Here is a 23,085-nt window from a genome sequence, read left to right on the forward strand (position 1 = left end):
CAGTGTAAGAATTGGCTTTTGTAGTTTGGTTTGCCCTGTTCCCATCATGCACTGGGACAGGAACAGACTAATTTGCATACAGCCAGGTTCTGAAACTGGGATGGTGCAGTGAGCTAAAAAACGGTGTTGGATCTAGCCCTGATCTCTTGACTGGGTGAGAGTATTCTGTTTAATTCAGAGACTCTGTCCCTCACCACCCCTTGTTGTAAATATTTTTGTCCACCCTAAGCGTGGAAGGGTATACTCAGATGTGAGTCCCTTGCTCATTGCACCATCAGGATTCAAGCAAGCCGGGCCGAAGAGGCTGAAATGCCAGAAACCGGTCCCCGGTAGCTTGTTTCCTTCCCAGTGTAAGAATTGGCTTTTGTAGTTTGGTTTGCCCTGTTCCCATCATGCACTGGGACAGGAACAGACTAATTTGCATACAGCCAGGTTCTGAAACTGGGATGGTGCAGTGAGCTAAAAAACGGTGTTGGATCTAGCCCTGATCTCTTGACTGGGTGAGAGTATTCTGTTTAATTCAGAGACTCTGTCCCTCGCCACCCCTTGTTGTAAATATTTTTGTCCACCCTAAGCGTGGAAGGGTATACTCAGATGTGAGTCCCTTGCTCATTGCACCATCAGGATTCAAGCAAGCCGGGCCGAAGAGGCTGAAATGCCAGAAACCGGTCCCCGGTAGCTTGTTTCCTTCCCAGTGTAAGAATTGGCTTTTGTAGTTTGGTTTGCCCTGTTCCCATCATGCACTGGGACAGGAACAGACTAATTTGCATACAGCCAGGTTCTGAAACTGGGATGGTGCAGTGAGCTAAAAAACGGTGTTGGATCTAGCCCTGATCTCTTGACTGGGTGAGAGTATTCTGTTTAATTCAGAGACTCTGTCCCTCACCACCCCTTGTTGTAAATATTTTTGTCCACCCTAAGCGTGGAAGGGTATACTCAGATGTGAGTCCCTTGCTCATTGCACCATCAGGATTCAAGCAAGCCGGGCCGAAGAGGCTGAAATGCCAGAAACCGGTCCCCGGTAGCTTGTTTCCTTCCCAGTGTAAGAATTGGCTTTTGTAGTTTGGTTTGCCCTGTTCCCATCATGCACTGGGACAGGAACAGACTAATTTGCATACAGCCAGGTTCTGAAACTGGGATGGTGCAGTGAGCTAAAAAACGGTGTTGGATCTAGCCCTGATCTCTTGACTGGGTGAGAGTATTCTGTTTAATTCAGAGACTCTGTCCCTCACCACCCCTTGTTGTAAATATTTTTGTCCACCCTAAGCGTGGAAGGGTATACTCAGATGTGAGTCCCTTGCTCATTGCACCATCAGGATTCAAGCAAGCCGGGCCGAAGAGGCTGAAATGCCAGAAACCGGTCCCCGGTAGCTTGTTTCCTTCCCAGTGTAAGAATTGGCTTTTGTAGTTTGGTTTGCCCTGTTCCCATCATGCACTGGGACAGGAACAGACTAATTTGCATACAGCCAGGTTCTGAAACTGGGATGGTGCAGTGAGCTAAAAAACGGTGTTGGATCTAGCCCTGATCTCTTGACTGGGTGAGAGTATTCTGTTTAATTCAGAGACTCTGTCCCTCACCACCCCTTGTTGTAAATATATTCGGCTTCAGAAGAGCATGACGCCGGAGGTGCGGCGTCGCATGCAAATTCACCTGGTTCGCCGAAGCAGACAGCGGTTCCATCTCCGGATCCAGCACGTTCTCCGGATCGGGAGGATGAAAGTGAGGAGGAGATAGTTGGAGGGGGTGAGGCTCCGTTGCCCGAAGGTCTGTCGACTCCGGTTCACCAGCCTGAAGAGGAGGTCGACGTCGTATCGACTCCGCGCCCTCGAGATCCACCTGAGGGTTCGTTTCCAACCTTCCCGGCTTCAGGTCAGGATCTGTTGCATTTTCTAAATGCGATGTATGGTATCTACTCCAGGGCTATGTACCCCTCTGAGATGCCTGTTGGTCCCACGGGTCCGATGGCATTTGGACTGGGTGTCCCCCAAACCTATGCCCCTGCGCCCTTTATGCCGGCTCCGGCGCCGCATTGGCATCTTCCGACACCGGCGAGGCCTTCGTCTCCGAAGCCATTGACGCCAAAGTTGTTGACTCCGAATCCTTCGACGCCGGTTCCATCATCTCTGATGCCGAATCCAGAACGACGTCGTGGAAGTCTTCCTCGCTCGGCGCCGGTTCCGACTTCGGTGGAGTCGACAGTGGATCCGACGGCTTCGAGGGTGAAGCTCAGGTCGAGGCGTGAAGCCCAGAGGCTGATGGAAGAAGAGAGCTATCGTGAGGAGTATTTGGAGGAGGGGAGCTTACAGGATCCTGATGATCCTTATGAGGATCTTTCGGTGGCCAGTGGTCTTGAACTGTCCCCTGAGTGGGATTTGGTTTCAGTATCGGACAAACCCTCTAAAGATGTGGCTCCTTACCATGTTGTAATTAAAAAAGCAGCAAATTTGTCGAACATTGCTTTACCTACTGCTGAGTTCAAGTCAAATCTACTCACATAGGTTCTTCACTCTCCTTCATCAGTGACTGAACCATTGCTGCCCTTTAATGATGCCCTAAGGGATCCTATTTTAGAGGTTTGGAAGAAACCTTTATCAACTCCAGCTGTGTCTAGAGCTGTTGCCAGGAGGTACAGGAGTGCTCCAGATGACCCAGAATTTTTATCTACTCACCCTCTTCCTGAGAGTTTGGTGGTACAGGCTGCCTGTTCCAGACGATCATCAGGGGCTTTTCCTCAAGTTCCGGCAGAAAAGGAGTCGAGAAAGCAGGATCAGGCTGCTAAAAAGATTTTCTCCTCTGCTAGTATGGCGCTTAAGTCCACAAATGCGACCTGCCTGATGGGTCGTTATGTTCACGCCCTTATGGATACTGTTAAACAGTTGGTACCCAAATTACCTGAGGAGGATAGAAAAGACTTCCAGGAAGTTATCTCTGATAATCAGGCTGCAGCAAGGCAGGTGATTCAGAGTGGGTTAGACACGGCGGATTCTGTGGCGAGGATCATGGGCTCTTCTGTAGCTACGAGGAGAGCTGCATGGCTGAAGTCAAGTGAGTTTTCTGCAGATGTCCAATCTACATTGTTGGATCTCCTTTTCGATGGTTCTGGCTTGTTTGGCAAGAAAGCAGACGCTGCTTTAGAACGTTTTAAGGAAGGCAGAGCAACAGCCAAGTCATTGGGCCTTCAGACCAGGGGCTCTTTTGGAAGGCGTACAAGAGGTTTTAGCAGATCTTCCTTTCGATCCTACAAATTACGCAGCAGCAGCCACAACAGCAGCAAAACACGCTGTACAGGTCTTATAGGGGCAGACAAAGAGGTTGTTCTCGAGGCCATCAAGCCTCCTCCTCCTCCTCCACTTCCCCTTCCCAGCCCCCTGCCAACGCAGCAAAGCAGCCCTAGATCCGCCATTCCGGATCATGTGGGCCCAGTGGGGGGCCGGCTTACCCTTTTCCTGCGGAATTGGGAATTGATAACATCAGATCTTTGGGTTCTCAATCTCGTGGGGAATGGGTATGCTCTTCCATTTCGGGAGTCTCCCCAAATTACCCTCCTTGCCAGGGTTATTGTTCGGAGGACCACCTGCTTCTCCTGCAGGAAGAAGTCCTGGCACTGTTCAGGAAAGGTGCGATAGAGGTGGTTCCGGAGCAGGAAAGGGGTCGGGTGCTACTCCCGGTATTTCCTGATCCCCAAGAAGGATGGCAGGTTACGGCCGATTCTGGATCTCAGGATCTTGAACCTTTACCTGAAACAGGAAAAGTTCAAGATGCTCACCCTTGCACAGGTTCTTCAAGCGCTGCTGGAAGAGGACTGGATGGTGTCGATCGACTTGCAGGATGCGTATTTTCATATTCCCATCTTGAAGTCGCACAGAAAGTATCTCCGTTTTACGGTTGGGTCGCAGCACTACCAGTTTGCGGTCCTTCCGTTTGGTCTTACTACTGCGCCTCGAGTCTTCACCAAGGTGATGGCAGTGGTGGCAGCTCATCTCAGGAGGTCGGGGATTCCAATATTCCCGTATCTGGACGACTGGCTGATCAAGGCGGAGTCGCCAGAGAAGGTGCTCTATCATCTGCAAGAGACAACTCAATTGTTGCACAGGTTGGGTTTTTCGATAAATGTACCCAAGTCTCACCTGGTGCCCTCCCAGCGCAACCTGTTCATAGGTGCGGTACTGGACACTACTGTATGTCGTGCATTCCCTCCTCCTCAAAGGATTCCCGACATACAGTAAATTATTAATTTATTCTTCAATGGAGCGGTTGTTCCAGTCCTGAAGGTCCTTCGCCTGCTCGGTCTGATGGCTTCTTGCATTCTATTGGTCAACCATGCACGCTGGCACATGAGGGCGCTCCAGTGGTGCCTCCGCAGGCAGTGATATCAGCACAACGGAGATCTCAGGGAGTCAGTGAGGATCTCCAGAGAAGCTGCGGTGGATCTGTCTTGGTGGAGCGTGGAAGGCAATCTGTCGCAAGGAAAGCCTTTTCAACTTCCTCCATCGGTGGCCACGGTAATAACGGATGCATCCACTCTAGGGTGGGGTGCTCATCTGGGGGATCTGGAGGTCAAGGGGCTTTGGTCTCCAGAGGAAAGGTTGCTTCATATCAACCTTCTAGAGTTGCGGGCGATACGTCTGGCGCTCAAGGCCTTCCTCCCTTCCCTTCGCGGTCAGTCGGTTCAGGTCCTTACGGACAACACGACCGCGATGTGGTACATCAACAAGCAGGGAGGAGTGGGGTCGCAGTGTCTCTGCAGAGAGGCTCTGCGTCTCTGGTCCTGGGTTCAGGACCATCAGATTTGTCTGATGGCAAATCATCTGGCCGGAGTTCAGAACGTTCGTGCAGACAGTCTCAGTCGGCAGTTCTCTGCCGACCACAAGTGGAGGCTTCATCCGGAGGTGGTTCGTCACGTCTTTCGGACGTGGGGACCTCCTCAGGTGGACCTTTTTGCCACTCTAGAGAATGCTCACTGCCCGTTATTCTGCAGTCTCCAGTCTCCGATGCAAGGAGCCTTGGGGGACGCGTTTCAGTTGAGTTGGGAAAGACGACTCCTTTACGCGTTTCCTCCCATACCTTTGATTCCTCGGGTTCTGAGGAAAATTTGCCAAGACCGGGCCCAAGTCATATTGATTGCCCTGGATTGGCCAAGAAGGGTGTGGTACTCAGACCTTCTCCACCTCTCCTCTCACCCGCCGCTCCGTCTCCCTTTCAGGGCAGATCTCTTCTCCCAGATGGAGGGGCAGGTTCTACACCCCCACCTCCAGACCTTACACCTTCATGCCTGGAGATTGAACGGGGCAACCTGAGTTCTTTTTCTCTCCCGCCTGACGTGGTGGATGTCATCTTATCAGCCAGGCGTGACTCCACTAAGTCCATCTATTCTTATAGGTGGTCGAAATTTGTCTCTTGGTGTGGGGAGAAATCTGTAGACCCTTTGAGTGCCCACTTATCTGATGTTCTTCAGTTTGACCTATCTCTGGCGCAACAGGGGCTTGCTGTTGCCACAGTGAAGGGTTATCTTTCAGCGCTGTCGGCATTTCTCTGCTTGCCCGACCAGCCATCTCTTTTTAAATCTCCTGTGGTTTTAAGGTTTTTGAAGGGCCTCACGAATAAGTTCCCTCCTACTCCTTTTATTGTGCCTCAGTGGGACTTAAATCTTGTTTTGACCTTTCTGATGGGTGCTCCCTTTGAGCCTCTTCATAAATGTCCTATGAGGCTTTTGACTCTTAAGACAGTTTTCCTCGTTGTAATTACCTCGGCAAGGAGGGTAAGTGAGCTTCAAGCTCTTAGTTCCAAGCCCCCTTTCTTGTCCATTCATGCTGATCGAATGGTTCTTAGGACCAGGGCTGCTTTTCTGCCTAAGGTGGTGACTCCTTCCCACCTTGGTCAATATGTTACCCTCCCTACCTTTTATCCTCCCCCACACCCTTCCAAGGAGGAGGAGAGATTACACCGTCTGGACCCAAGAGGGCGGTGTCTTTTTAGCTGGACAGAACTAAAGACTGTCGGTTGGATGACCAGCTCTTCATTGGTTTTGCTGGCTGCAAGAAAGGAAGAGCGGTCCATAAAAGAACTTTATCGAGATGGATCGTCCTCTGTATAAAGATCTGCTACTCTTTGGCCGGTAAGGAACCTCCAGAGGGTATAAGGGCTCATTCTACTAGAGCTAAGTCGTCAACCTCTGCTTTGGCTAGAGGTGTTCCTGTAGAGGATATTTGTAGGGCGGCTACTTGGTGTTCCCTCCACACTTTCGCGAAGCATTACTGCTTGGATTCCGAAGTGAGGAGGGACGGTCATTTTGCATGCTCTGCTCTCCAGGATTTCCTGGTCTAGAAGAGTGGACACCCTCCTCCGGGAGTGGGGACTGCTGTGGGACTCTATTCACAAGGTGAGGAATCCACACGGCAGATGTATCTAGCAGAAGAACAAGTTATTTACCTTCGGTAACACTTTTTCTGGTAGATACAATATCTGCCTGTGGATTCCTCACTGACCCACCCGCCTCCCCTTTGTCCACTCTTCTAGGTCAGAGTTTCTTTAATGTTTTATTTTATTGTCAAGGAGTTGTTTATTTCAAATGTTTTATTGCATTTGCTTCACAATGTGTGTGTTACCTTGATATTTGTACTGTGTATATTTCTACTGTCATTGGTCCGTCCGTGTGCCTTGAAGGCACGGAAAAAAGGGCGGAACTGATGTCATCATGCCGGCGTGGGCCTATTATAGGCGTCGGTGACGTCAGCGGAGTCGCGAGCGATGCCGTGCCTCTATGACGTCCAAGTCCACGTCGGCGCGAATCTACGAAAAAAAATTCCGAATGTTGCTGGCGCAAGGGGGATATTTACAAATGATGGGGAGCTCGCACAGCTAAGGTAAACCAGGTGAAAGAGTTGTAATGAATTATTGTGTGCTGCTGGGGGAAACACTGTCTGGCCAGGCAGTGTGAAGTGAATAAACTAGGAAGTAGCTCTCCCGCCTAGGGAGAGGACACCCCTGCGCACAACTGGAGAGGGACCAAAAGGTCTAGTTCAATGAACAAATATTGAGTAATTCGTATTGGCAACGGAAATGTTCAGCTTTCCAGATTTATTTAGGTTTCTTGATGGTGCATCATTGTTTGCAGAAAGTATCAGCAGTTATAATCCGAAACAGAGTACATGAATTAAGGCGTGTTCATTATCACACGACCAAATGCATTTCGGGCAAAGCCCATCGTCAGGGGATTACTCTACAACAAAAAACAAAAATACCGGCTATAATCGCAGTGCTAAACAGTAACAAAACACAATGCTTATGCAGTGTACATGCAGCGTGGATCTGAACAGTAATAGATGAAAGTGATGTGGCGTAGAGAAAAACGAAAAAAATTTGTAGTGCCCAAGTGCTCCTAAGAAACAAATGATGAACGTGGTTCCAGGGAATCGGTGTGGAAAAAGTCCGTGCAAATAGTGAATAGCTACAACCATGAAACATGCGTTTAATGAAGCGATAGAGCGAGACACGCGGTGCTTGCCGAAACATAAGGAACGTAGCCGCGATGGTGAAAAGGATAGGAAAGTCCCCAACCAGGGTACTTACGGGTGTGATAACTACGCGAGGACTCCGCGGAGTTCCGTGAACGTTAACAACCAGGGGGAGGAGAATGAGAATGGAAATACTTGAGGTTGAACAGAGAAAAGGGACTGAACATCATGGAGGTTGAACAGAGAAAAAGGACTAAACGGCCCCAAAAGGTCAAAAAAAGGAAAGTATGAGCGCCATGTTATGAGGTGCAAAAAGAACCGTGGCTATAAGTAGTTGAGGTAAACAAGTGGAATGACAGAATCATGTAAGCAAAGCAAATGAGGGTGAAAAAGGTAAACATGATAATCAGATTATAAATAACAAAGGAATTCAATGCGATCATTGAGCCCCAAGGGGACCATCGTGGATAAATAACGGATCCAAAAGTTCTCTCGCTTGAGTAGATAGTTCTTATTGTTCAAGGTAATTGGAACTTGTTCCAATATTTGATATTTTAGTTGAGCCACTGAATGTCTGTTTTCCAAAAAATGGGTAGCCACAGTAGATTTTAGGTTCTCAGTGCGAATGTTGCTCTTATGTTCTAAGATCCTAGTGCGGATCTTCCTTTCCGTATGGCCGACATAGCATTTTCCACATGGGCATTTTAGAACATATATAACATTCTTGCTGTTACATGTGGCGTTCACTTTCAATTTTATGGGATTACCTTTCATGGGATGGTTAATCGAGTTACCCAGGATACAATTATTGCAATTGCTGCAATGATGACAGGGTTTTAGACCGGTGTAGGTGACGTTGGTCTTGGGTCCACTGGTTTGACTCAGGATTTCCTTGAGATTCTTTCCCCTGGTAAATGCAAAGATGGGGGGCTGCATGAACAACCCTTTGAAGTCGGGTTCCAATGTCAAGATAGACCAGTGTTTACGAATGATTTTTTGGAATTGTGTGGATGCTTTGGAAAATTTGGAAACTACCACCATACGGTCGGAGGGTGTCTTCTGTTTGGGTTGTAACAAAGAGGCTCTGGTGCATTTTTCACTCCTCTGGATGGCCATGTGTAGTATGGGAGTAGGGTATCCACGGGCTCGTAGGCGTTCCAAGACGGTTTGATTTGGGTTTTGCTCTCATCAGGTTTTGAAACTATTCTCTTTATTCGTAGTATCTGGGCATACGGTAGGTTGTTCTTTAGTCCCATGCGGTGGAAGCTCTGGTAATGTAGAGTCGAATTTCTGTCTGTAGGTTTTCGAAAAATGGTGGTGGACCAATCACCCAGTTCTCTGAGTATTTTGACGTCCAAATAATGGACGCACGATGTGCTGTAATCCCATGTAAATTGTATCCGTTGCGTGACTTGATTCCAGGTGTTGAGGAAGGTGTCAAGTGTTTCAGAAGTGCCTGCCCATAGCAGGAAAATGTCGTCAATGTAACGGAGGTATAACCGGCCGTGTTCTCGCCAGTTTTTTTGGCATAGGATATGAGTTTCTTCAAATATTCGCATGAAAATATTTGCGTAGCAAGGAGCCGCCGAATTTCCCATGGCCGTGCCGTTAAGTTGTAAAAACCATTTGTCAAAGATGGTGAAATAGCTGTGGTATAATGTAAATATGGTAAGTTCCATCAAGAACACTTTTAGGTCAGGATCAATATCTGATTGAGCTAGGGTTCTTTCAATAGCTTCTATCCCTCCATCATGAGGGATCGAAGTGTATAGGGAACTGACATCCACTGTACACATGATCAGATTGCGATCTTTGAGTTGGTTCATGACCGGTTCCAATTTCAGCAAAAAATCAGTGGTGTCCTTGACAAAAGAGTCTGCTGTTATAACAAATGGCTGTAGATATTTGTCCAGGAATTTACCCACGTTTTCATGGATGCTGCTTCTTATCGACACAATGGGCCGAAAAGGAGGATTGGTCGGGTGTTTGTGAAGACGCCTTTGAGAACCTGGTCAAACAGGAAATATTGAACCTTCCTTTCTTACAACCAGCTAAACATGGGAACCTCACTCGTAAGGAGAGAAATATACTTCAAAAAATCGCTGACAATCCTAACATCATCTGTCAAAATGCCGACAAAGGAGGTGCCCTCGTGATCATGGACACCACCTTTTATGAACAACAGGTCACAGCTCACATTGGGGATTCCAATACCTATGATGTTCTTCCAGGGGATCCCACCCGGGAGTATAACAACGACTTGATCACTATCATCAATAGGGCCTTTGAAAATGGCACCATTAATGACAGAACGAAGAGATACCTCATACCTAACAATCCAAAACCTCCGGTACTGTATATGTTACCGAAACTTCACAAACACCCGACCAATCCTCCTTTTCGGCCCATTGTGTCGATAAGAAGCAGCATCCATGAAAACGTGGGTAAATTCCTGGACAAATATCTACAGCCATTTGTTATAACAGCAGACTCTTTTGTCAAGGACACCACTGATTTTTTGCTGAAATTGGAACCGGTCATGAACCAACTCAAAGATCGCAATCTGATCATGTGTACAGTGGATGTCAGTTCCCTATACACTTCGATCCCTCATGATGGAGGGATAGAAGCTATTGAAAGAACCCTAGCTCAATCAGATATTGATCCTGACCTAAAAGTGTTCTTGATGGAACTTACCATATTTACATTATACCACAGCTATTTCACCATCTTTGACAAATGGTTTTTACAACTTAACGGCACGGCCATGGGAAATTCGGCGGCTCCTTGCTACGCAAATATTTTCATGCGAATATTTGAAGAAACTCATATCCTATGCCAAAAAAACTGGCGAGAACACGGCCGGTTATACCTCCGTTACATTGACGACATTTTCCTGCTATGGGCAGGCACTTCTGAAACACTTGACACCTTCCTCAACACCTGGAATCAAGTCACGCAACGGATACAATTTACATGGGATTACAGCACATCGTGCGTCCATTATTTGGACGTCAAAATACTCAGAGAACTGGGTGATTGGTCCACCACCATTTTTCGAAAACCTACAGACAGAAATTCGACTCTACATTACCAGAGCTTCCACCGCATGGGACTAAAGAACAACCTACCGTATGCCCAGATACTACGAATAAAGAGAATAGTTTCAAAACCTGATGAGAGCAAAACCCAAATCAAACCGTCTTGGAACGCCTACGAGCCCGTGGATACCCTACTCCCATACTACACATGGCCATCCAGAGGAGTGAAAAATGCACCAGAGCCTCTTTGTTACAACCCAAACAGAAGACACCCTCCGACCGTATGGTGGTAGTTTCCAAATTTTCCAAAGCATCCACACAATTCCAAAAAATCATTCGTAAACACTGGTCTATCTTGACATTGGAACCCGACTTCAAAGGGTTGTTCATGCAGCCCCCCATCTTTGCATTTACCAGGGGAAAGAATCTCAAGGAAATCCTGAGTCAAACCAGTGGACCCAAGACCAACGTCACCTACACCGGTCTAAAACCCTGTCATCATTGCAGCAATTGCAATAATTGTATCCTGGGTAACTCGATTAACCATCCCATGAAAGGTAATCCCATAAAATTGAAAGTGAACGCCACATGTAACAGCAAGAATGTTATATATGTTCTAAAATGCCCATGTGGAAAATGCTATGTCGGCCATACGGAAAGGAAGATCCGCACTAGGATCTTAGAACATAAGAGCAACATTCGCACTGAGAACCTAAAATCTACTGTGGCTACCCATTTTTTGGAAAACAGACATTCAGTGGCTCAACTAAAATATCAAATATTGGAACAAGTTCCAATTACCTTGAACAATAAGAACTATCTACTCAAGCGAGAGAACTTTTGGATCCGTTATTTATCCACGATGGTCCCCTTGGGGCTCAATGATCGCATTGAATTCCTTTGTTATTTATAATCTGATTATCATGTTTACCTTTTTCACCCTCATTTGCTTTGCTTACATGATTCTGTCATTCCACTTGTTTACCTCAACTACTTATAGCCACGGTTCTTTTTGCACCTCATAACATGGCGCTCATACTTTCCTTTTTTTGACCTTTTGGGGCCGTTTAGTCCTTTTTCTCTGTTCAACCTCCATGATGTTCAGTCCCTTTTCTCTGTTCAACCTCAAGTATTTCCATTCTCATTCTCCTCCCCCTGGTTGTTAACGTTCACGGAACTCCGCGGAGTCCTCGCGTAGTTATCACACCCGTAAGTACCCTGGTTGGGGACTTTCCTATCCTTTTCACCATCGCGGCTACGTTCCTTATGTTTCGGCAAGCACCGCGTGTCTCGCTCTATCGCTTCTTTAAACGCATGTTTCATGGTTGTAGCTATTCACTATTTGCACGGACTTTTTCCACACCGATTCCCTGGGAACCACGTTCATCATTTGTTTCTTAGGAGCACTTGGGCACTACAATTTTTCTTTCGTTTTTCTCTACGTCACATCACTTTCATCTATTACTGTTCAGATCCACGCTGCATGTACACTGCATAAGCATTGTGTTTTGTTACTGTTTAGCACTGCGATTATAGCCGGTATTTTTGTTTTTTGTTGTAGAGTAATCCCCTGACGATGGGCTTTGCCCGAAATGCATTGGGTCGTGTGATAATGAACATGCCTTAATTCATGTACTCTGTTTCGGATTATAACTGCTGATACTTTCTGCAAACAATGATGCACCATCAAGAAACCTAAATAAATCTGGAAAGCTGAACATTTCCGTTGCCAATACGAATTACTCAATATTTGTTCATTGAACTAGACCTTTTGGTCCCTCTCCAGTTGTGCGCAGGGGTGTCCTCTCCCTAGGCGGGAGAGCTACTTCCTAGCAAGGGGGATATTCACAAGGTGAGGAATCCGTAGGCAGATATTGTATCTACCAGAAAAAGCGTTACCGAAGGTAAGTAACTTGTTCTTCCCTCCTCTTTTCCAGCCTTTCTTTCTTCTGAGGGTCCCTTTCTTCTTTTCTCCACTCGCCCATGCCTTGTCTCTTTCTCCTCTGTCCCTTCTCTCCCTCCACTACCTCGACTCGCTCACCTTCCTGTTTTTCTTCCTTTCACTTCTTTTCTTATCCTTTTTCCCCCTTTTCTCTGTTACGCACTTTTCTGTCTTTTGACTATCTCGCTATTGCTCTCGCATGCTCTTTTCATCCATCCTTCCTGTACTCACCCTGCGTTGACAGACCTGTTCGTTTCATATTTACTGTCCTCTGCCAGAGAGATTACAGGAGTCATGGGTTGTACCTCACTGCAGTTCTGTACAGCGCTGTGCAGTACAGAGCAGGAAGCGGGTGGTAGCGTGGGTAGAAGTTTGTAAAATAGTTATTTGCGTCGCAAATGGCAAGGGCAGCCCTTGCCAGAAGTTGCAAAGATGAGGGCACCTTTTTATGTGTGATTTTTCACATGTTGGGCAGAAGTGGTGGGACCATCACCACTTCTGCCACCAAATCTGCAGGTAGCATTTTTTCAATTTGTCTAGAATTATAAATGCCACGCCAACCACCTGCAGTATTCTTATTTTTTTTTTATTTCATAGGCAGTCACGTATAGCGCAAGCGTGACCCAGTGGCGGCGAGACTTTTTCCAAAAGGGTGGTTTTACAAGAACAGTTAGTATTTTAAGGCGTTCAAGTGAAGTTGAGAAGTTTGCACAGAGTCAAAAGATGATGATGTCAGAGGAAGAGCGCGAGAGGGAGCACCATATCTACAGGCTGTAGACCATATCTACAGGCTGTAGACCATATCTACAGGCTGTAGACCATATCTACAGGCTGTAGACCATGGCCAAAAACTACCCAGTGATTTGGGTATTGAGTTCTTCACCAACCTTTTTCTTTCCTGCATCTCTCTCCTGCACTCTGTGCTTTCTTTTCCCTCTCTGCCTTCTTCTCCAATTGCTTCTAGCCCTGGTGTTACTTACCTCTTCCAACTTATACTGTGATCACATCGCCTCTGTCCCATGCTCTTGCTATCCAACGAGATCTTCACCAACAGCTTGCTCTTTCCTGCATCGCTCCCCTGTACCCAGTGCCTCCTCTTCCTTTCTTTTCCCTTTTTCCCTCTGTCTTCTTCTCCAGCTTCTAACCCTGGTGTTTCTGGACTCTTCTATCTCATTCTGTGATCACATCGCCTCTGTCAAATGCTCTTGTTATCCTATGAGGTCTTCGCCAGCAGTTTGCTCTTTCTTGCATCACTTCCCTTCACCCTGTGCTTTCTCTTCAATTCTTTCCCCTCTCTGCCTTCTGCTCCAAATGCTTCTTCTCCTGGTGTTCGATGTCTCTTCCCTCTCAAAATGGGATCAGACCGCCTTTGTGACATGCTTTTCCATATTCAGTTTTTATGGTCCCCAGAAATGTATCCTCTTATCCTTCAAAGCTGTTGAAACATTGAACCTCAGCTTATTCCTCTCAGTGATTACACACAGGGGGTGGGTTTCTTAGGTGTGGTAGGAATGGCGCCAATCAAGTATGCGTAGAAGTAAGTCTAGCGTAAGTGAGGCGGTGCGGACAGGAGAGGGAGAACCCCTAATCCCTCCAAAAGATAGACCCTGAGGCCAGCCTATGATCGTCGTAAGCCTGTGTACATGCGAAAGTTTCGATGCTTATTGCAACGTAGTATACATCAGAATCAAGAGCACATATGTCATGCAAAGAATTGTCAACAACAGTTGGAGTTGTATTGCTTTTCTTTAATCCAATAAGTTGCCCAGCCTCTCAGTGATTGTTCTTTTTCCCTCTTTCTTGGTGTTCTGTGGGCCCTCTCCATCTACCTTCAACTTTTCCATCCATTTTCCTTTTCGACTCGGGCATTTATTTGTTTTTCCAGCCCTTTCTCACCTGCTGACATCTTCTCACTGCTGGCTCCACATCCCTTATGCAATCATCACCTTTCTAACATTTAGGCAGCTTCACCACATTGCTGATGGTTCCCTCTTATCTCTGCCTAAATGTTTCCCCATAATTTCAGTTCAGATTGTTCAGTAGTGTGCAATATATTCCCCTGAGTGAACTTGTGCAGAATCACATGGACTGTGACTACACGAGCCTGTAGCGAGAGCTGCCCCCATCCCGCATCCTACACTGGAGACCAGGGCCGGCTCAGAGCAATAACATTGTTATTATCATTTAACTTTTCTTCGCTACGGGGCTAGGTTAGGGCGGGCTGGGGTCACAGGGGGGGGGAGTGGTTTGCACATGTTCCTATGACTGTTTGGCCGGCCGTCTAGGGTGGTCAAACAGTCATGCGCACTTTGCATGTTCCCCACTAAACTGTAATACACAGCCTGGTGGAGAACATGCAAGGCTCCCAGTCCCCGTTGGAGCACTGAACCACGGCACTCAGACCAATCAAAATGCTGAATTGTAGCGTTGTGATTGGCTGAGGGGAGCCTGTGTGCTTCCTGCTTCCAGGACCGAAGCTGAGGAGAGGCGGCGGTTGCAGATAAGTACATGTTTTTGACCGCCCCCGTTCCTTGATAGCCGCCACTGCTGGATACTTCATCTAGGAGTTCATGTACAGGGAAGATCTGGCCAGCCTGGATGAGGGTTCCTGTAGAAGTTCCATTAGTCTGCTGTGGAAAGACCACTTTGAGTGCCCTTGGTGAAGGACATTATTAATGAGAGGTATCTGCTTAATGGTGATAGAGATAGTAAGGACCTGGAGGACAGGCAAGCCTATGGCAGATAAAACCAAAACCCTGGGCTTGCGATAATCTTTAAAGACTTACCCAGCTAGTGGCAACTCCTCTTCTAGGAGTACTTGCTGACGTGATCACCTAAACATTTTGTATGTGAAGTAGGAACCTGATAGAAATTCATTTTGTTTGTTCCTCTCCCCACAGGACAGTCTATTCTGTGTGGCTGCTGCGTTTGGCTGTTTCTTCTATTAACGAAAAACACCTGATGTCAACGGGGCCACGCTTCAGACCTATTTTTGTGTAAACATTTATATATTTATACGTACATTTATATTCTAGATGTTTATTTTGCACTTTCAAGCAGAGGCTTGGCCAGCAGCCTTGTATCGCCAAGATTTGTAATTTAGAAATAGAAGCGTTTTTAAAGTGTTAAAGGTTGTTTTACTGTACAGCAACACAATTCTAGTAAATGTTTCCTGAGGTTTGTGTAAAAATGCTTTGTATTTTTTCTCCCTTTTCTCGTCCTTTCAAAATTCTGGCACATGTATTTATTAAATGCTCTTGTATTGTGACTGATAAATGACCTAATGATGCGTAATTAAATATTTATCTGGACAGTAAGTTGCTCAAGTCGTGCATCCATGTACATTTTTGGTGAATTATGGTTCTGTTTGAAGTCTGTAAAATGAAAGTATCGTAAACCAAATTAGTAAATTTAGCTTTGGAGTCATCAACATGTGCAGCCCCCTTCGTGATGCTCTGGGAGTTAGTTTACTCTTGCATGTATGTGTGTATGCATAAGGTATGTATGTATGTATATATGTAAATGGCATTTCTACAGCAAGAACCTAACCAGCTTTGCCTTGAAAGAATCCTCTTGATGGGTTGTGATGGAAGCCTTATGCTTAGACTCCATGGCTAACCCCACACCGAAGGGTGATTTCAATGACGTACATGTTGTGGTACCCAAAGAAAATCAACCCAATCATTAGAGATTTGTAACAGGCAGTGTGCCCCAGTTTAATTGGAACAGGTCTGGAAGGCAACTTTGTGGCGGAGTCACAGCATGCTGGTAAATGTGGTAGGCTCAGATGTAGCTATAATTAGTTCTGCAGGTGCTTGGACACTGGTTTTCATGCGAATGAGGGTCCCGCTGCCCCATCAACTAGGTGGACAGTGAGCCCCTGTTAGACGTTGAATTTCTTGCTTTCTCCAGGGCAGATGGCACATTTGCTGCACTGTCGAGAGTGGTAGTTAGCAGAGCACTTCACCCGCCCTTCCAAGCCAGAGAAGTGATCACCCATCTCATTATGAAGCCAGCAGAGCATTTGCGAGAGTTGACCCATCGAGTGTGCTTAAGCACTCACCAGTACCTTGTCTTTTCGATCTTGTGAGTAATTGGTAAAGTGGAGCTGGAAAAAATGGGAGTGGTGGACTTGAGTGTTCACATTCAGCACAGAAGGTCCAAAAGGGGTCAATGGTTCCAATAAGGCACCCAGCCTCCCAGTGGTGGGAGCCATGTGCTAAATTAGATGTGTGCAAAGTTGTATTCCTCTGATCCTCGTGAAGACCCATTGAGAATACAGTAAAGTGAAGGTTTTCGCTTTGGTGCCTTCGTGTGAAGTCTGGTCGTTGGCAATAGTTTTTTATGGCATAAATCCCAATATGGAAATGCTTGTGAACCTTTTGCGTACCCGTTCCTTCACATGAGGCACCCGAGGCACTTGTGAAGAAAAGTTGTGCAAAACCTGCTCAGGAAATACTTGCATGTTATGGCTGCCAAATTATGACCCGTGTGTGGAGCAGGGCGTTGCACACACACTTTCTCTGGTTCCCCACTGTTTGCTGTCAGGACGCTGTATACCATATCACCCCAAATTCCATGACACCTGCCTGACACCAGCTGGGCCTCTGTTTTGTATTGAGATATTTTATTGGTCTACCTCCATCTGTCTTCCTTTTATTGTCTTCCATCATATCCTCTTTCTTTGGGGCAGAAATGAGGCAACAATCCCTTATGCCTTGAGTGCTTTCCTTGCCTGTTCCTTGAGTGCCTTCCTTGCCTGTTCCTGGAGTGCTTTCCTTGCCAGTTCCTTGAGTGCTTTCCTTGTCTTTACGGAGTCAGATTGTGGGTTGTCCTCCAAATTCCCCATGCTCCTTACAGGAGGGGGGGAAAGGCTGCTTGTGCCTTGGAAGAATCTGTCCCTATGCCCTGGGCACTCTCGCCCGCTGAAAATACCCGGTGTCCAATGGAAACTATTGTACCTCAGGTCTTGGTCCTACTGCCATCCCCAAGAAAGAATGCTTTTGGGTGGGCCAATGTTGGAAAGGGCACATCATGGAACCCTGACAAAAGAATTGCTGCATTGGAGAAAATTAAATACAATAATCACAGAACCGTATTCATTTCTACAATACACTAGGGATTCAAGTAGGGGACAGGGGCGTAAGGAGGCCCCTGCTGTGTGAGGCCCCCTCCCCAGGGTTTTAGTGGGGGGCCCTCTCACTCTCTAAGCCATGCCATTGCATGCTTTGCAGAATGTGTGCAATGGCATGGAATAAGAAATAGTTAAACGCTCTGAGTAGCCACTCTGCTTTCCGTAGCAGGCCCCTGTAGTGTAGGGGGGCCCAACTATTCAGGGGACCCCTATTCAGCCCCATGACTAATGAATATTTGTGCGATCAGGGAGACGCTGGGTCTCTCGTCACATTCTGCAGGGGAGGGGCATCATTTTGTATTACCTAAATCCTCCTTTCCACTACTCGCCACCCACCTCTCACATTCCCAGGTGAGGTCAGATTCATGTAGGTTCCCCATTGATCTTCGCCTTAGCCCAGGATAAAACAAATGTCCCTTGTGCCCTAGCGATCATTCATCTGTTAAAAATTCAACATTGTGAGTATTAAGAACCTTGTTGGCCAGAACTGATTGCAACTGGCCCTCTGTGTGAGGGCTGGCTCTCTAAAACAAGAGTTTGGATAGAGGTTAATACAGAAGGTAACCTTTACATTGCTGGGCTCGGTGATCATGTTCAACATGCTGGCCTCCCGCTTTCAGGCCACCACTGCAGGACTCCTGATACCTGTCCCACTTGATAAAAAGTAATTAGTGTTAAATGCTTTTCTTGAAACATTGCTAGATTTCATTCAAACTAGGAATTGGTTAAAGGTGAGTAACCATGCATCTGTGCGCCAGTAAGGAAGTATTACCAACCTCACTCACCCTCCAGTCATGATGTTAGATCATATGTTGAACAAGACAACCTGGCAAACGTACACTTGAGGCCAGAAAATATTAAATCTAGAAGCCGTTGAGAGCAGTGGAGATCTAAAAACCCCTGTGGACCAGTAGATGATAGAGCTAGAAACCAGTGAGGCCAGTCAACAACAGATCTAGAAACCCTTGAGACCAGAACATAATATTTCTAGAAACTGTTTAGATGAGTACATTATAGATGTAAGAACCACTGACACCAGTGGTTAATAGAGGTAAAAACTTGGGTTACCAATAGGTAGCACGTCTAGAAATCCTTAGGACAAGTGGATAAGAGATCTAGAAACCCTTGAGACCAGTGGACAAGAGATCTAGAAACCCTTGAGACCAGTGGACAAGAGATCTAGAAACCCTTTAGACCAGTGGACACGAGATCTAGAAACCCTTGAGGCCAGTGGACACAAGATCTAGAAACCCTTGAGACCAGTGGACAAGAGATCTAGAAACCCTTAAAACCAGTGGACAATAGATCTAGAAACTTTTGAGACAAGTGTGCAAGAGATTTATAAACCCCTGAGACCAGTTCATAATAGTTGTAAGAACTTTCTCCACAAGACTCTCGATGCAACTGAACCGGTGGGTGCTGCCTTGAAGGTGACTGACATGCTTAAGGTCAGAGCTCATGCGGTACTGAAGGATGCTTGCGGGTCTTGGATCACAACTTAGAAGGTCTGGCCAGATGTCTGCTTTCAGCACCATTGACATCTTCTGTATTACCTGTGTACTTGAGGGTGTTGGAGGTGCGATCATGGTGCTTGAGGACCTCTACTCTGCATGTATATGCTACGGCAGGTCAATGAAGTTATGGTGTGTTTTTTACTGTCATATTTTGTGCGATTTTGTTACACCTCCCCCTTCCTAGAATAAGCCTTGACTGTGTGCTACCAGCAAGATCCCAAAGGCAGTAACTTGGTTATCCATCTGGAGTGCAACATCTTTGTGGCTTGTGGACCCCAGTTGTATAAGATGGTGCCCACACAAGATGCCACCCAATGCCCACGTTTGGACCCAAGTCAAGCCCTCCCTGTTATTGTGTGAGGTGAGGATGTGGGATGTTGGCTTGATTGCTGGATGCTGACAAGCTACTGCCATCCACTTGACTCTCCCTCTGCTCCTTTTATGCTTTTGTTCACCTCATCACCCACCTTCTCCACCTAGAGCCACAACCTTTCTCTCTCGCCTCTGCTTCCCTCCCTTTTCCTTACCTTAACTTCCCTCTCCCTGCCTGCTAGCTACCTCCCAACCCTTGAGACCCTTCTCTTTTCATCCCCCATGTCCTAAGAGATTTCTAGTGGTTCTATGTCAACCATTAATAACGTATCGATCCTGTTTTCCATTGTATTCTGCAACGTGTAGCCCCCTACAACCACAAATTCAAAACTACAAGTGCTGGAATGCAGAAAGGGGGAAAACGTAACTGGAAAAAAAGATGATGACTCCTTGCTACTCCCTGCCTCCATCTGTCTGCCTGTCGTCTTCGTTCCAGTCTCTTCTCCCTCTCTCCTTCCCTTTGATCACCCGGCCCTTCTCCTATCGCCTTTTCTCTGTCCTTCTTTCTTCACACGCTGTTCCTCGGCCCCCTTCCACTGCCTAACACACCCTATTCGGGAGTGCTTCAAACCTCTTCTCCATCTGCTCTTTTCCCTTCCTACTTCCTTTCCTGTTTCAACTGCTCCATTTTCGCTCCATCTGTTGTTCAGTCTCCCTCTTTCCGCCTCTCCATCAGTACCCTTTCCTTCAGTGACGTCACCCACTGGCATCCTTTTATCCTCTGTCCCTGAAGGCACAGCCCCCCTGACTCATGGGGAGTTAAAGGGCACCTACTGACACTATTGATTGTACGTAACAGGACACCTTTGATGTCCATTTCTCCAAAGAAACACTTTACTCCATTTATTCTCCAGAATATGTGTTATACGGCACATAGCCAGAATAAAATTATGTGCAGACAGCGCAGTGCTCAAGCGTGCAGTGGTGTGCAATATTTACAATGATACATATGTACAGTGGGGTGTCGCAGGGATGTAAAGACCAAGAAACAGACCAAAATGGATCCACTGGTTATTGTTTGCAATGCAATTCAATGACAGACAATCCCCTCGAAAAATGTCGACGTTTCGACCCTTCAGTCCATTTACAAGGATCTCCTCAGGACAAAGCGTGCTGTCTAGCACAGCACCTCTCTGGGCAAAAATACACAAAGGCTAATTTACCATGTATACATCGTACATGTCAGTTCTAATGAGAGTCAACTAAATAAACCAAAACCATACTTCCAAGCAGTATACATTATTGTCGTGCTGTGGTAGTAAATATTAGTAGGTTTCTGGATCAACACTACAATGAATAAATGAAAAAATATTAGAGCTACAGACATATGGGTACCACTTCCTTCATCGCCTATCTACAAATCCATATCTACTAACTGCATGTTGGTGAAATCACTATGCAACTATGTCCAATTCCATTGTTTTTTAATTATGATTTGGAGTTCCAATTTCTCAAATCCTTTAAAATACAATACTAACTAAGTCAGTGCAAATTGGATTTTACCATTAAATACGACTTCAACTGTATAATACAAAGACCCTAAATATGAAATGGATTTTGACTAAAAGGGACCATGTGCAGAATACATGCAGAGACCTAACAGTTGCAGATTTTCATGGTACACAACAAGATTTATAGCAGCATACAGGATGTCGAAAGTGCAACTGCACAAGTATAATACCAATTTCTCATATGTTTCAAAAACCATCCTAACTAGGTCAGTGCAAATCGGATGATACCATTACATACTCCAACAACTTCAACTGTATAATGCAAAGACCCAGATAATTCTACTTATAATATGCAATGAATTTTGCCCAGAAAGGACCCTGTTCAATATACACAACATGCTGGTCCTTCTTTTAAAATATATTTAATAATTGCGTAGCTGCAGCAATGTTGTATTTTAGATACAATGGTCTTAAAAAATGACGTTGTAACGGTTGTATTTGGGGACAGAAAAATAAAACCTGATTTAGATCCCTTACCCAGTTTCCACATAGGTGACACAGTCTGTCCTGCCTGGCTAATCCCTCCCACGCCCCTGGTATAATTTGTAAATTTGTTTGGGGAGACGCATCGTTGGTGTTGGCGTGAGGAGCCTGCACGGGGGAGACATCTACCAGTTAGCTGCGGGGCAGTGAACGGACTGCCTGCCCCTCCCCCTCTCACCTAGAGCTCGTCACCCGGGGGCATTCAAAACTGCTCGCACCTCCCGCTCCGCGGGAGACGCATCGTTGGTGTTGGTGTGAGGAGCCTGCAAGGGGATACTACACCTACCAGTTTGCCGCGGGGCAGTGAACGGACTGCCTGCCCCTCCCCCTCTCACCTGGAGCTCGTCACTGAGGGCGTATATTGCTAACCAGTACATCACGGGACGCGCGTGGGCTGCCGCCGGGCTAAGCCCGGGCAAAGGGTGGGCCGTCCGAGGCCGAAAGAGGCCGGGCAGGGCCACTCCTCCTGGCTGGACTTATTTACTGTCTTGATTTATTGTGGTAATTACTCTTACTTTATTCAGTCAAAGCTTGGCCCTTTTTGTGTCTTTTAATCAAACACTGACCATTGGAATTGTTTCTGGGGCCTTATTATATTATATTATATTATATCATATTATATTATATTGTTTTATTTATATTTCAGTAATTGGAGTATTTTATTCAATTTTAACCTACTTCGAATTGTGACTTGAATCCCTTGTAGAGCATCATGGGCAAAGCAAATCCCACAACTTCCCGTCCCCTAACTAGGCAAACAGCAGCATTATCAACCCCACTCCCGAGTCTGACAGCGATTGATAAAATGTTGTAGAAAACCATAGGGGTGGTTGCGTCTGCAATAGTAAACACTGAAAGGCGTCTTTCTCTAACCACTGTCATGCCCTCCACTTTGCCAAATGGGGATATATCCCTAGATACTGTTAACTCGCCATGCTCGATGCTAGTGTCTTCCTTTGTTGACCTTCCTGGTGCACAGATCTTGCCAGCCTCTAGCGCTCCTACTAACTCTATATCGTCTATAGCTCCCCCGACTGTCAGAAAGGCACCTAAGCCCCGCCCCAGAAATAAAAAGTCGAGACAACCCAAAAAGGCTCCCAAGAGTATTTCCCCTACTTCTGATCCCACAGATGTTGAGCCAGGTACCACCTTTTCCACCTTGGCACCTCCGGTCTGGGCTTCCCATTTATTACTAGATCTTCAAGCACAAATGGAACATCTTATCAATTCTCATTTTAAAACTTGATGAGGAGAATTGATAGAGTAGTCTCACTGCTAAATCACAAAAGTGATGCAGGAGAACACCAAACTTCTCCATCTGGGATTACTACGGGGTAAGTGGTTCCATGCAACTCTAAGCAGGCGACTCCAGGAACGAGCGTAAAGGTAGGTCCCAGTTCTGACATCTTAGTCCATGGGGCAGTGCAGGTTATCCCGCATGCAAGCATCCCTGAAACCATTGCACCCAGGGCCTCTCTTGACACTGCTAGCGGGGGCCCTCGAAACCCGCCCACTACTTCTAAAGCCCCAAGCAAACAGCGCCCAGCCCAGGGTTTGGAACCCCAAAACCTTTCTCAAAATCTCTCTGGTACTGGGGCCCATCTTATTCCATCAAGCCCTCAGCTACCACCTG

General features: G+C 46.5%; 1 protein-coding gene across 1 annotated transcript in view; it reads left to right on the forward strand.

Moving 5' to 3' along the window:
* Positions 1-15,866, forward strand: part of LOC147662651 (dynein light chain Tctex-type protein 2B-like) — a 41,913-nt gene extending 26,047 nt beyond the window's left edge. Inside the window, exon 5 of the mRNA XM_086951021.1 lies at positions 15,339-15,866. Coding sequence (XP_086807147.1) covers positions 15,339-15,386 — 48 coding nt within the window. The 3' untranslated portion in view covers positions 15,387-15,866. The remainder of the gene's footprint in view (positions 1-15,338) is intronic.
* The last annotated feature ends 7,219 nt before the right edge of the window (positions 15,867-23,085 follow it).

The sequence above is a fragment of the Lissotriton vulgaris genome, unplaced genomic scaffold, assembly GCF_964263255.1.
Source record: "Lissotriton vulgaris unplaced genomic scaffold, aLisVul1.2 SCAFFOLD_2868, whole genome shotgun sequence".
NCBI lineage: Eukaryota > Metazoa > Chordata > Amphibia > Caudata > Salamandridae > Lissotriton > Lissotriton vulgaris.